This window comes from Delphinapterus leucas, chromosome 9, assembly GCF_059928025.1.
Source record: "Delphinapterus leucas isolate spDelLeu-1000000601 "Yukka" chromosome 9, BTC_Dleu_Yukka2, whole genome shotgun sequence".
Lineage (NCBI taxonomy): Eukaryota > Metazoa > Chordata > Mammalia > Artiodactyla > Monodontidae > Delphinapterus > Delphinapterus leucas.
This window is the reverse complement of record NC_143137.1, coordinates 6,054,078-6,067,657: the sequence shown is the minus strand read 5'-3', so window position 1 is coordinate 6,067,657 and position 13,580 is coordinate 6,054,078. Positions and strand designations below refer to the sequence as shown.

Here is a 13,580-nt window from a genome sequence, read left to right as displayed (position 1 = left end):
ACCGAACTCAGTGTGTGGTGTGCCGAGGACTGTTACTTACTTGGCCTGCTCTTAATGACATCTCCTCACCTGCCTGCCCCAACCGAGGAGGAGCCCTGGGCTGGAATTTCCTGTTTTCTCAGGGCTCGGGGGCTGCCCCAGCAGGCTGGCTCCCCTGCGGCCGCCGTTCCTGGGTGTTCCAGGCCAGGCTTGCCACGTCTCTCTCGGTGTTGGGCTGGCTCCCGGCCTCTCCAGGTCTGGGCTTGCCGGCTGCGAGGTGGAGGCGTTGAGGGACTCAGTCGCCCGACACCAGGTGCCCAGAGGCCGGAGGTCCGTGCGCCTCGGCCGCGGCCCCGGCCCGGGCCCAGCCCCGCGCCCCTCACCATGGGCCTGGCCCTCGCCCGCGGGCCCTGAGCATGGAGCGGGGCTGGCCGCCAGGGGACAGCCGCAGCCGGGAACGGCCCGCCGCCTGCCGCCGCGCCCTCAGCGTCTGCGACTCGCAGGACCTGCACGGCGCCCCGGCCGGCCGCGCCGCCTCCGCCCTGTGCGCCGTGCGCGAGCAGCCGGCGCGGCCGCAGAGCGTGTGCTCGGGCGGCCCGGGGCCACCGGCCGCTGGCGTCCGCGGCCTGCTGCTCGGCCTCCTGCGCCCGCGTCTCGGCCGCCGCGGCGCCCCCGACGGCCTCCCGCCGGCTCCCCGGCCCGCGTCCTCGAGGCGCCCCGGCTCGGCCGCGCCTAGCCCGGCGCCCAGCCCCGCGCCGGCCCGGCGCAGCCGCCCTCGGCGGACCCTGGCGCCGCGGCCCACCAGCATGACGTTCCTGGAGGTGAACCGCCTGGAGCTGGCGGCCGAGGCCGAGGGCGCTGGCGCGGGGCTGGGCCGCGCGGGCAGCGCGGGTTTCCTGCGGGGCGCCTCGCTGTGGAGCAGCCAGCGCTGGCAGGTGCTGCGCGGCGGCGGCGGCGGGCGCAGCTCCCCGGGCCCCCGGCGCGGCCTGTCGGCGCTGAGGAAGAGCTTCAGCTTCCGTCTGCGCCGCGGCCAGGAGATCCGGCGCGCAGAGTCGGGGCTGCTGCCCCGGGCGCGCACCCGCAGCGACGGCGACGCCAGCTCTCTGGGTGCCTTCTCCAGCCGCCGCGACCTGCTGCTGGGCGCCGCGGCCCCGAGCGCCGCGCCAGAGCCGGGCCGGCCCCACACTGCCGCCGGCCTCTGGAGGCTGCTCACCAGCCGCTTCCGCCGGAGGGAGCCCGCGCCCGCGCCCTCCGAGCCGCTGTGGAGCCGCCGGGCAGCCGCGGCCCCTGGGCTCCTGAGCGCGCCAAGCGGTAAGGGGGAGAGCCCCGGCCTGCGTGGCCTCCCTGGTTGGAGTCCGGGGTTGAGGGCGGGTGTGAAACAAACCGGAAACCTACCTGGGAGAGGCGGGCGTGCCTTGTGGGCCTGGGGGCTAGCCGGGGCCGGCCGAGTGGGATCGGCGCCGGGCAGGCAAGGCTCTGGGGTCGCCGGTGGGTCTGGAGAAGGTGTCTGTGGCAGAGGTGGCCTTCCAGGTGGGTCGGGGCAGGACCTCCCGCCCGTGGCCCTAGCGTGGTGGAATGAGAGCAGGTCGGAAGGGCCCCTTATCACTTTGAGTGCCTGAGGAGTTGGGGCCCGGGAGGGGAGGGATGGAGACTCACTCGGAGCCAGCGGGCTCTGGGTGGGACCCTAGAACAGCAGCATTTCTAGCTCCCAGGCGAGGCTCGAGCCCTCACCTCTAGCTGCCTATGCAGATGAGTTTGGGGAATGCTTGTGGACCCGACCGTCATAAGCACTGTTTGAGACAGCCTGGGGAGGGGGAGCAAGCCCAGCCAGAGAGGCTGGCCCAGGCCCAAGCTGCCCGGAGCTGATCGCAGGATGTCCATTACAACCTAGAGGATAAAGGAGAGGGGGGCTCTGCAGGAGCTGAGGATGGACTGGAGAGGAGGAGCCCCGGAGGTGGGCCTCTGGGACACAGAGGGTGGTGGCCTCCTGTCCAGGAGGAGCTTGGGGACGAGGGCCGCTCCCCATTGGACCTGCCTGTCACAGAACAGGGCCAGGTAAGGGCTCCTCCCTCTTCAGCCTCCAGGAATGCGGTAGGTGGCCGCACCCTGCAAGGGTGATCTGTTCCTACTCGCAGCCTTGCAGCCCAGGTTGGGTCTGGCTGAGACCCACTGGAGGCCCCTCACCAGGTGGGGGGCAGCAGGCCGGGTGTGGCTCGAGGTGGCAACTACGCACCTTGCTGTAGCAGTAAGAGGAGGGATCAGGGCCAGCCCAGTGGAAGTGGGGGCTGGCATCACTCTGGCCCAGCCGCGCAGAACGTTCCTGCTGCTTCCCAGGAAACCAGGGCGTGAGTGCTGTTTTCTGGCCTTGGCCTGTGAAGGGGCAGCGTCAGAAGCAGCAGGTGGTGGATAGCAAAGGTGTGTGTCCCACCCCAGTCCTGACAGGCGGCCTTCTCTCCCGCAGACTCCTTTGTGAACAGCCAGGAGTGGACCCTGAGCCGTTCGGTGCCGGAGCTTAAAGTGGTGAGTGAGGCCCATGGGAGGCCCAGGCAGCCCAGGGGCTGGGGGTGCGGGCTGGAGTGGTGGGCCGGCGTTGATTCCCCTGCTTCCAGTCCCCTCCGTCTCTAGGCTTGGTCTCTCCCGTCACCCCTCTCTTCCCCGTTTCTCTTTGCTCGCCCATCCGCAGCACTGGCCCCTCTCCTTGCTAATGTATTAGCCTTTCCTGCCCCGTGTCCTCCGTCCTGCCCTCTGACCGCAGCTCTCTCCCGCCTTCCTGTCCCACAGGGCATTGTGGGGAACCTGTCTAGTGGGAAGTCGGCCCTGGTGCACCGCTATCTGACGGGGACCTATGTCCAGGAGGAGTCCCCAGAAGGTGAGCGTTACGGGCCGGCCTTAATGGCCGCCGTCCCTCCTTCCCGTTGTCTGTGCGGGGGGCTCCAGCCCCTTGACTTTCTCAGCGCTCCCGTCTTCTCTGTTGGAAGATGTGGATTTCTTCTGTTTGGCCCCCGTGGGCTTGCTCTTCTGGTTTTGGGCCTGACCGTGAACTCTGTCCTAGGGGGTCGGTTTAAGAAGGAGATTGTGGTGGATGGCCAGAGTTACCTGCTGCTGATCCGAGATGAAGGAGGCCCCCCTGAGCTCCAGGTGATGCCCCCGCCCCCAGCCCTGGCCTTTGGTGCCCCTTTCTTGAGGTTCCCAGTTGGGACTGGGCAAGGTTGCGTGTGGGGAGAGGGGTACGCAGTTCGCCCGTGCCCAGGTGAGGGTGGTAATTGTGCTCGGTCCCCCCTAGTTTGCTGCCTGGGTGGACGCGGTGGTGTTTGTGTTCAGCCTGGAGGATGAAATCAGCTTCCAGACGGTGTACAACTACTTCCTGCGGCTCTGCAGCTTCCGCAACGCCAGCGAGGTGCCCATGGTGCTGGTGGGCACGCAGGGTGAGCGGGGGCTCTGGGCCGCCAGGTGGCAGGCGCGAGAAAGCCTGGCTCCCCCGCCCTCCTGGCGCTGGACCAGCCCTTTCCTGTCGCCCTAGAGCGGGCGCCTCCTCTTTGTCCCGTACGCACTGGGTCTTCCCCAGCTAAGATCCTGCCATCCGTGTGGTGGTCGTGTCCACATTTTGAGATGAATAAACAGAGTGTCTGGCTCGTTCCCACTCAGTGAGTCGGTGGCAGAGCTGGAACGAGGCCCAGACACCCGTATTCTCGTGCTCCGTGTCGTCCGCTGCCCGGGCTCTTTGCCCAGCCACCCTCTGACCGAATGGCCCACCGGCCAGCAGCCTCAGCTTCTCAGCAGGCTGAGTCAGTCCCCGCTCTCCCGTCTCCAACAGACGCCATCAGTGCCGCGAACCCGCGGGTCATCGACGACAGCAGGGCCCGCAAGCTGTCCACAGACTTGAAGCGCTGCACCTACTACGAGACGTGCGCCACCTACGGACTCAACGTGGAGCGCGTCTTCCAGGACGGTAACTCGGCGCCAGGGACGCTCCCCCAGAGGGGGTCAGGCAGGCAGGGGGGTGGGGGGGGGAGGGCGGGGGGTGGCGGCTCTAAGCTGGGCTCCTCGCTCCTCCCCACATGGGTGATTGACTGTGCTGTCCCCTGCAGTGGCCCAGAAGGTAGTGGCCTTGCGGAAGAAGCAGCAGCTGGCCATCGGGCCCTGCAAGTCACTGCCCAACTCTCCCAGCCACTCGGCCGTGTCCGCCGCCTCCATCCCGGCCGTGCATATCAACCAGGTGCGGGCAGCCTCCCCCCCTGCCACTGCACGTCCTGCCCGCCGCGGCCCTGCCTCGCCATCCTGTCTGTCTGCCTGCCTGTCCCCACCTCGTCTGGTCTGCCGCCTTGCCGATGGTTTGAAAGCACTGGCTCGAGCTCCCTTAGCCTGCACGACTGGCCTGGCCTGGCCTCCTCTGTACCCCGTGGTGACTGCCTTCCCGCTAGTTCCCATCCCTGCTCGACACTCTCCTTGCCCCGCAGCTGCAGCAGCTGAGGCCGCCTAAGCATTTGTTCTGGTCAGCCGCGTTAGCGCTATCTCAGTGCCCGCTTCCCGTGCAGCCGTTCTCAGGAGGCTCTAAGCTGAGCTCGTCCCTGCTGGCCCTCACCTGCCGGCCCTCACCTGCCGGCCCTCACCTGCTGGCCCTTCTCGGTGTTTGCGTTTAGAAGAGCAGCACTTACCCGCAAGGGCCAGTGGCATTTGTGACGTGTGGGGTAGTGGGGGTGTTCTGAGCCGGATCGTGCCAGGGTTTCTCCCGTATTACCACTTGGACACCCGCCCACTTCCTGGGCCTACTGCTTGGTTATTTTTTGGCCCTTGGCGGGCAGGCCAGTACTTGCATCTCCCCGCTCAGTCCCTGCTCGGCAGAAAGCCCTGGGCCATCACAGGTGTGCGCGCTGAGTGGTCAAGCCGACAGCCACTCCTTTACTTCTGCCAAGGGCCATCGTCTTTCTGAGGCCCCCTGGCCCACCAGTGTCCTGATGACAGCCTGGTGACTTTTCCAGAGAGCCCTCCCTTTAGCACTTTAGAAGGCGTCGGGGCTTCCCCTGTAAGCACTCCCCCGTGGAAGAAAGGAGGCACGGAAGGTCTTTCTTCACTGTCTCTGAGCGGTTCTACCTCAGCTGCAGAACCAGCTGTGCACGGGGGCCCTGCCCACCGAGGGGCAGCAGCTCAGGTGTTTTGCTCCCTTTGTACGGGTTAGGATTCGAGGAGGCTGCCAGGGCAGGACACGTTCTCTATTTAGTGATCATCTGATGGGCCGTTAGCGGGTGGCCTTGTCAAACTGTGCTTCCCGAGTCCTGGAGTAGACACTGCTGAGCACCTGCTGTCTCTCTGCTGAGATCCGCTGCCGCCTCTCTCCCTTACCTGCTGCTTCCTCTGGAGCAGTCTTAGTTTAGCTGTTCCGCTGTCTGCCCCGGCCCTCCTGTATCCTGTGCCCTGTCACCCACACTGCCTAGAAGCAAACCTCATCCTCCCCCTGCACTCTGAGGCCCGCCCTGGCCTCCTGCAGCCTTGCTATTTGTCACTGACTTGGGGAGCTCATCCAGGGTGACCTGCCACCTCGCGTCACACCCACCTGTGAGCCAAGACTCCACAGTTTGTTCTCTTCTGGCCTCTGTCACTGACTCCAACCTGCTAGCCTTTGCCTCCGATTCAGCTCCCGGGCTGACCCCGAATGGCCCCTGCTGGGTCCCTAGTGGGGCAGCCCATTGCGGTGACCACCGGGTCCTGCTGGCCTCCAGGCCATGCTACCTTTCCCCTTGGTACCACCTGTAGGAGCTAGTGGCCCCTCTGCTGCCCCACGAGCCCCCCGCCAGGTCTCCGCACCGCAGGCTTCCCAGCTCCTGCCTGCCACCCGCCCCCGCGCCCCTCCCGGAGCCGCCCTCAGCAGCCCTCTCTGTCCTTAGGCCACGAATGGCGGCAGCAGCGCTTTCAGCGACTACTCAGCCTCAGTCCCCTCCACCCCCAGCATCAGCCAGCGGGAGCTGCGCATCGAGACCATCGCTGCCGCCTCCACCCCCACACCCATCCGCAAGCAGTCCAAGCGGCGCTCCAACATCTTCACGGTACGTGCCCGCCCCTCCCGCCTGCCCGGCCGCCTTCACCGAACGGGCAGGGCCGAGCCCCCAGCCCCCGGCCAGGAGGGAGCAGGCAGGACGATGCCACCTGCCGACCTCCATCCCCACTGACGCGCGCCGCTTCCGTCGGCTCCTTACCGGTGCCCCCCGTCCACACCCAGATTCTTCCAGACTGTTCCTCCGAGCCCACGGGGCCGCCCTCAGCGCATCCACACAGACCCTCCTCCTGGCTGCACACACACACCCTCCCTCTCCCCGACCTCGTAGGGCTTCCTGGCCAGCTTGAGGGATCTCTGGACGCGTCTGCTCTAACTCTGAGGCACCCGTGATTCCGCAGTTGTGGACTGAGGCCCCAAGATTGTTTGCCTGAGGCTACAGGAAGCGTTTGCTGGCAGAGCTAGAATGAACAGGGCCCAGGCCTCGAGTCCACCTGCCCGCTCTTTTCATTCTCCCACGCTTCCCACCCGCTGCTGCCATCGGCCTAACGAAGGCTTAGCTGTCTTTCCCCAGGCCTCCATCTCCTGATTCCCTGCCTCGGTCCCCCCACAAGCTCTTCCTCTCCCCCTCCCCGCAGACCCCAGCCCCAGGGTCCCGTGTGCCTTCCACCGTAGGGGCCCAGCCCGTCAGCTCTTAGGTGTCCTGAGCCTGCATCTGACACGCAGTGCCCTTCCCCAAACTCACCGTCCAGCTGGGACTTGGCTGGACCATTCCGGGAGTCTTGGGTCAGACACAGGTGGGTGAGCTGCCCGTGTGGACTCTCAGGAGATCGCCCTGTCCTTCTGCGTCACTCCACGTGCCTCTTTCTGAGCATCAGGGCGTGGCTGTCAGTCCAGCTCACCAGGTCAGGCCCCGGCCAGGCTCTCAGGAACCCCGTCCAGACAGAGCCAGTGCTCCCCAGGCCTCGCCCATTCATCCTCGCCTCCGCCTGCCCGGCGCACTTCTGCCCAGTCTGCCTGCCTCTGTCCGCCCTGTGCCTGCCCCGCACCCTCCCTGGCCATGCTGACCGACCCCCTCCCTGCGCCAGTTGCTACCGTGCGCTACAGCCGCCCCGCCCCCAGCCCCCAGCCCCAACCCTGCCTGGACTCGCAGCTCCCCGTCTCCCGTGCACGCCCATTGAGACGCACAGCGCCTTGGGCTGCCTGCTCGCGCCCACGCCTCCTGCTGCTGCCGCTGCCGCCGCCGCCGTAGAGCCCGTGGGCGACCTGTGTTTGCAGTGACTGCTATCCACGCCCTCGGCACCTGCTCCCTGACATCCTGCCTCAGTCACCTGCTCCCTCCACACCATTCTTCACCTCTCGCCTTCCTCTGCCGCTGGTCCTGCACCACCCCAGGGCACGCGCTCTTCCCTCTGCCGCCCGCCCGGGCCCAGGGCCCCCTCGCCAGCGCCTTGGCGCTCCCCGCGCTCTGCTGCCTGCTCCGCGGAGCTGTTACTGCCCGCCCGCCTCGCCGCGCGCGTCCTGGGCACAGCCGGCCCCGGGCCCTTTCATTCTCTCCATCTTCACCGTGGCAACCTTATTTTTTCTTTCCATTGTTTCCATGGTGACCTCACTTGCGCCATTGTCCCCGAGGCAGCCTCAAGACGTGTCTGTCTCTAGAGGTGCATCTCGGGACCTCCCCTTCTCATCATCGCCGCCGGGGCCACCCCCTTGCCCTCCTCGTCCTCCCCAGCAGGGCCACGCCTGTTCTGTGGCTGGCGCCCCCGTGACTCTCCCGCTGGATGTGGCCGCTGGCGTCCCCCGTCTCCCCCATGACTTCATGTTACTCGTTTTGTTGCCACTCTTGCCCGGCTTCCCGTCCTGGGGTGGGCCCCCTCTGGGCTCCCAGGGATCCTCTGCTGGTTGGGGCCTCTCTGCTCACCAGCCTGGCTGGGACAGCCTGCGCCCCGCTCCCCACGACCGGCTCTTCTGTCTGGGGACCCGGTGGCAGCGGGCCCATCCACCTTCCTCCCCCCTGGGCCGAAGGGGCAGAGGCCGTGGCGCCCAGGAGAGGCCCGGGGCGGGTGCTGACGGACGGTGGAGCCGCGGGCGGTGGCCCTTGGCCTGCCTCTTCCCGCTCCTTTGGCTGTGCTGCCCCCGCGCTGCGGCTGCGGTCCTTTGCCTCTTCCTTGTGCCCTTGGCTCCTGGCAGCCCGGGTGAGCAGGAGGGTGTAGGGTCCGGAGTGGAGAACACTCCCCGCTGACATGGACTGCCCGGCGCCACCGCTGCCGCCGCCTGCCCGCCCTCCCGCACCCCCTCCCCCTCCTCTTCATCCCGCCGCCGCCGCCTCTCCCCAGCCGCCTGGGTCTCTGCCCTCACCAGTGCTGACCGACTGTGCGGGGCTTGAGTATAACTTGCCAAAATCTTTATTCTTTCGATATTTGCAGATATGTGCCACTGTTTCCAACTTTTCATCAACAAAAAGGCCTTTCCAACTCCTTCCAAATTAGAAGACCAGGTGGTGACACACAGCACCTCTGGACATTCTCCCCTGTGCGGGGCCGGAGGCGGGCCGGGCCCTGGGACTGCTCTCAGATGAGAAGCGGCCGCCGTGCTCCCCACTCCAGAGACCCACAGGAACCTTTGTAACTAACCCCCACCCCCAGGGAAGGCTAGGAACGCCGGAGCCCGCGGCTGGGGGCTGCCAGGGACCAGCCCTGCTGGACGCGCTGCGCCAGGCTCGCTGCATGGAGAAGAAGGGAGCTCGGCCCACGCCCGGCGCCGGCCAGCGACGAGGCCCAGAGGCCGGGGCGTCCAAGCGCCCGGCCGGCCGGCGGTCCAGCTGCTCCTGGGGGAGCTCCCCCGCCCCTCCCCTCCTCTGCTCCTTCCTGCATGGACTTCTGCCGTTCCTGCTCCGCTCCGGACGCCGCAGCCACGCCGCGCTTGCCTTCCCCTCTCTTGGCCTCCCATTTCCTAGGATCCGCATTCGGGCGGGCTCTGCCCCAGGAGCCCGGCAGGGGCGCAGGGCCTCTTCTGGCCTCTCTCCTCTCTCTCTCCATCCACTGTGCCCCTCGGGCTACGCCGCGGTGCTCGGCGTAATGTGCCATGTGGTGTCTGTGCCGCAGACGGGCCGCTACCCTCTCACTTCTGGACTTTGCTCTCCCTGGTGGTCATGCCCTGTGCTCCCGGCCATGTCCCTCAGCCCCACCGTCCACCTCTCCTCGCCCCTTCCCGTCTCTTACGCCCCAGCCCCCTGGGCTGCGCGCTCCTCACGCCCTCGGTATCTCGTGTCCTTGCTCTTTTGTAAGGGGCGGGCCCGGCCCAGTAACCTGTGCTGCTCTGTATGGTGCCGTGTGTAAGAATAAACCCGTTGGAATACTCGTGGTCTCAGTTCCTTCCCGGTCCCGCCGCCCCGGCCCCGCCCCACTGCTAGGGCCCGCCCAGGAGGAGGGAGGACGGGAGGGCTGGCTGGGGATTCCAGGTGGGCTGCTGACCCCGCAGACCCTGGGCCCCTTTAACACACCTCTTCTGTTCTCTTCCAGTCTCGAAAGGGTGCCGACTTGGACCGGGAGAAAAAAGCCGCCGAGTGCAAGGTGGACAGCATCGGGAGTGGTCGGGCCATCCCCATTAAACAGGTCAGCACTCCCTTCCCCTGGGGCTGGAGAGGAGCTGAGATGAAGCCCAGGAAATGTTAGATGATGGTTCTTTTCGGGGCCTCTGGAAGATGGTGAGAGAGGCCAGCGCCCTGCCCCTGCCAGGCCTGAATCCTTAACAAGGAGAGTTCTCCTGCAGAGAAGAACTCACAGCACAGCGGGGAAGGGTGGCCGGAACCCTTACGCTGCCAGTTCCTCCTCACCACCACAGGGGGGCAGCAGAGAGCCGCCTGTCATCGTCAGCTGCGCTCGCTGGTGGTGGTTCTGGAGGTGGGCGGCCCTGGAGGAGGGTATGGTCTCTCTGGCCTCCCTCCCCTCCTCCCAGAAGAGAGAATTCTCAAGAGAGTACCCTGAGGAGTACGCGTTGAAGGTCTTACCGACGGCTCTTCCGACCCTGGGTTCACTGGCCCAGTCTTACCGTGTGAGCCTCTGTTTGTCTGTAAAGACGAAACTTAGTGGAGGGGCCACGTCCTGGTAGGGCCTCTCCCTCACCTCCTTCCTGAGTCACTGCCTGGCAGGGCTGGGCCACCCGGTGTTGGATCCTCCCAGACCTCCTGTCGTGGGTCTCTCTGCTGGAAAAAGACAGTTGAGTGATGGCGGGGTCTTCGTGCAGAGTTGATGGTGTGCTGGGCAGGCAGGGCTCTAGAACTGCTGAGCCGGCCTGGTGGCCAGTCCGCTGTACCCACAGGATGCTGCGCTTGGCCCAGATCTTCTTGGGAGCCGGTGGTTAGAGATGCTGTGTCTACAGGGGCTGTGATGTCAGTTTTTGACCACAGAGGAGACTGGTGTGGTTGGAGCACCTGAGGTCAGCCTGGCCAGGGCCCTGTGGTCAGGTTTGGCTCTCCACGCTGGGGCTCCTGGAGCCTGTAGGTAGTGGGACCAGAATCCTGGTGTTAGGGATGGGGGTTTCTGACCGCACAGTGAAGGTCCACCGCGTTTCAGGAAGGGTTTCGGGGCCCAGAGGACACAGTGAGGAGCACTGTGTCGCCCCGCGCCCTCTGTGCTTCAGCCCTCCCCTGAAGTGTCACCACAGTGACGCCCAGCAGGCACTGCTCTAGGTGGGTCAGCCTGCCCGGGGGCGCGTGGAGCGCCTGGGAGAATGGCAGTGGGCACTCTCCTCCCCGTCCCTGTGTGTGTTTGGGCACAGAACTGGTCCATAAACCTGTTGATGGTGTGATTGAGTGTCTCTGGGGCCGTGCTGACCGAGGCCTCCCACAGGGTCCTCGCCAGGCCAGGCAGGGGACTGTCACTCCCCGCTTTGGGGCGTGTGCTCTGAGTACACACACATGCGCATGTAAACATTTAACAGACAACGCTTATCCCCACCCCCCTACCCCCGCCCGTGCTCTGAAATAAGTTAGCCCCAGACGCCCCCTTTCCTGTCTGGGGTCGGTCTGATTTATCTGCTCCCTGAGTCCCCAACGTGGACGGGAAGGCGGGGCTGTGAGGTGGGGGGTGAAGCCCGGCCAAAGAGGTCAGCTAGGGTACTGGAGTGTCACAGGCCCCGAACCTCAGGGACACTCCGGAGGAGGCGGCACACAGCCAGGAAGCTGCCCGCTGGAGGCAGGTGCCTAGCCGCGCCGACCTCACGGGGGCTGGGGGCGTGCCTGCCGATGGGACCGCGCGTCCTTCCATCACTCTCCCCTCTCGGGGCCAGTGGCCATTACTTGCGCGCCCCCCTCCCTCCTCCCCTCCCCCTCCCCCCCCCCAGGGCCGGGCTAACCCCTTTCCCGCTCTCCTGTCCCGTTCTTCTCCCCATTCCGTTCCTCTCCTCTCCCCCCCTCTGCTCCTGCTGGGAGTGGAGATTGCATTTCAGTTGCCATTTGCATTCCCAATCAATCCGGACTCCGCAATTAAGCCGGCTGGCGGAGCTGGGAGGGAGGCGGCGGCGGGAACGGGTCCTCTGGGGGCTGTCGCCTCCGCACCGCTCCCATTCCGCCCCAGATTGCTTCCTGCTCCGCCGTGCGCAGCCGGCCGGCCAGGGAGGGGAGCAGGAACCCCTGGAGCTCGCTCTCCTCCCTCGGAACGGGCTGTGACCCGGACGGAGGCGCCGGTAGGGCAGGGCAGAGCGGGCCGGGCCGGTGAGAGGCGGGCTGAGCCTGTGGGCGCGGGTCAAGCCCCAGCGGCCGAGATCGCTCCTCCCCCGCCCCCCTCCCGGCGCTCCTCCCACGCCCCCTGCTAACGAGCGTCAGAGCAGCGTCGGAGCGTCATCACCGCCGTCCGCGGCGCCGGGGTCTCCTCCCGAGAGGGGCCCAGGTGACGGAGGAGGAAGACTTCTGGGTAGAAAAGGGCTTCCCGCTTACGCCGGCCTCTTCTGCATCCTGGCTCCTGATTTCCTGCTGGGGGGGGCGGGGAGCGGGCCCCGTAGGTGAGTCCGCGCTCCCGAGGAGACTGAGGCCCAGACAGTGGCACGACTTGCTTGATGTTAAGAGCTAGCTGGTGGCAGAACGGGGCACGGAGTCAGGTTTTCCTTTCCCTTGACCAGGAGGGAACCTGGTGAAGATGAAGGGACAGAGGAGGGAGGGCGGGCTCAGGTGTGAAAGGTTTGAGAACAGAGGCCCTTGGGGAGCGGGTGGGAAAGGAGGGAGTGAGATGGGGCGCAGGCGAGCCAGCCGTGGCGGCCACTCCCAGGGGAGCGGGGTGGGCCTGGGCCGCCTTCTCCAGAGTCTGGCCGGCAGTCCTCAGGGCCGTGGTCCACAGTCAGGGGAGAGGCGGCGGCTGAACTGTTTCCACGTTCCTGGCCTGTGAGGGGATGGCTGCCACGCCCAGAGGCCGGTCGCCAAGGCTCCTTCGCGGACCACGGAGCAGGGGCCGTGGTGGCCTGGGCTGTTCCGGCCAACCTGTCGTCTAGTGAAAGTCCCGTTCACACCCTTGGTCTTCAGAAGCTCTTTGTGAGGAAAAGGGGGCCAGATAGTAGCAGCAGTGTCCTTAGGCGGTCTACGACCCAGTGGCCTGACCTCCCGCAACTGCACCTGTCTTTGAGGGCAGGAGGACGGGGATGGGGAAGGGAGTGGGGGAGCAAGGATGTGAAACACCTGTGATGTTATCGCCACCGCAGTCCCTGTTGTGGGGAGAAATGGGGCGGGAATCCCAGCCCACCTGTTTGTTAACCTCATCCCCCTAGGGCTGAGCCTTCCAGTAGGAAGCCTTAGCGGGGTAGGGGGCCATGGAATCCGGGGTTTACCCCCCACCCTCTCTCACAGTGAATCTCTTGACCCCCATTTCCGGCTTGTCTGAGGGCACGGCCCTCCCCTCCTGTAGGAGAGGTCGGCACAGGGGCTCTGGCAGCTCCTCTGCGACCTGCTGGGACTTGGCGTGCTGCCCGCTCTCGCCCAGCCGGGGCAGTCCCGCTGTGAGGGGGGGCTGCCCCCCAGGAGTTCTGTCTAGGAATGTCCAGGGAGCACTGCCTCTTCTCAGCCCTCCCGAGTTTGGGGAGGGGGCCCCACAGGGGTGATGCCGGTCCTGGGGCACCTGCCGCCTGTGCACGTCCGTGTCCCATCCCGACCCGAGCTCCATCCTTGGCCGTTCTCCCGTGCTGTCTGCTGTTTCCAGGCGAAAGCCAGTGGGTGAGGGACCGTCGGGGGTTGTCATCAGGGGAGGGCAGCAGAGGCCGTCTGGGGTGTGGGTGGACGCCTCGTCTGCCTCGGTGAGGTCTCGCAGCACCTCTGACACCGCACGGTCTCGGCTGGCTCTTCCCCCGCCCCGTCCACCAACTGTTCCCCGAGCGTCTGCTGCATCCCAGGAGTGTCGCAGTGCTGAGGGTGTCGAGGAACGACACGCCCAAATCCCTGCCCCTGGGGAGCTCTTGTTCATCCTGGTGCCCATCTAACCTCCACGCCCAGTGTCTTATCAGCTCACACGGGAGATTTGGTTGCTGGGCCGTATGGCTGGGTCTTCCCACTGCCTGCCTTGGGGGAGACTGGGCCATTCTGGGGACAGTTAGGGGCTTTTCTGCTCTATTTGGGGCTGCCACAGAGGGT

At 66.3% G+C, this 13,580-nt stretch overlaps 1 protein-coding gene across 11 annotated transcripts in view; it reads left to right on the top strand.

Annotated features, from left to right (window-relative positions):
- The window catches only part of AGAP3 (ArfGAP with GTPase domain, ankyrin repeat and PH domain 3), a 56,665-nt gene that overhangs the window by 26,924 nt on the left and 16,161 nt on the right, over positions 1-13,580 (top strand). For 2 of the 11 annotated variants that reach the window (XM_089917190.1, XM_089917188.1), the window contains exons 1-9: positions 264-1,290; positions 2,441-2,499; positions 2,761-2,848; positions 3,032-3,117; positions 3,263-3,404; positions 3,794-3,928; positions 4,068-4,195; positions 5,862-6,020; positions 9,490-9,582. In XM_089917190.1, the coding sequence (XP_089773316.1) occupies positions 396-1,290; positions 2,441-2,499; positions 2,761-2,848; positions 3,032-3,117; positions 3,263-3,404; positions 3,794-3,928; positions 4,068-4,195; positions 5,862-6,020; positions 9,490-9,582 (1,785 nt within the window). In that variant the 5' untranslated portion in view covers positions 264-395. The other 9 variants (XM_022577567.3, XM_089917191.1, XM_022577558.3 and 6 more) reach the window with 7 other exon arrangements.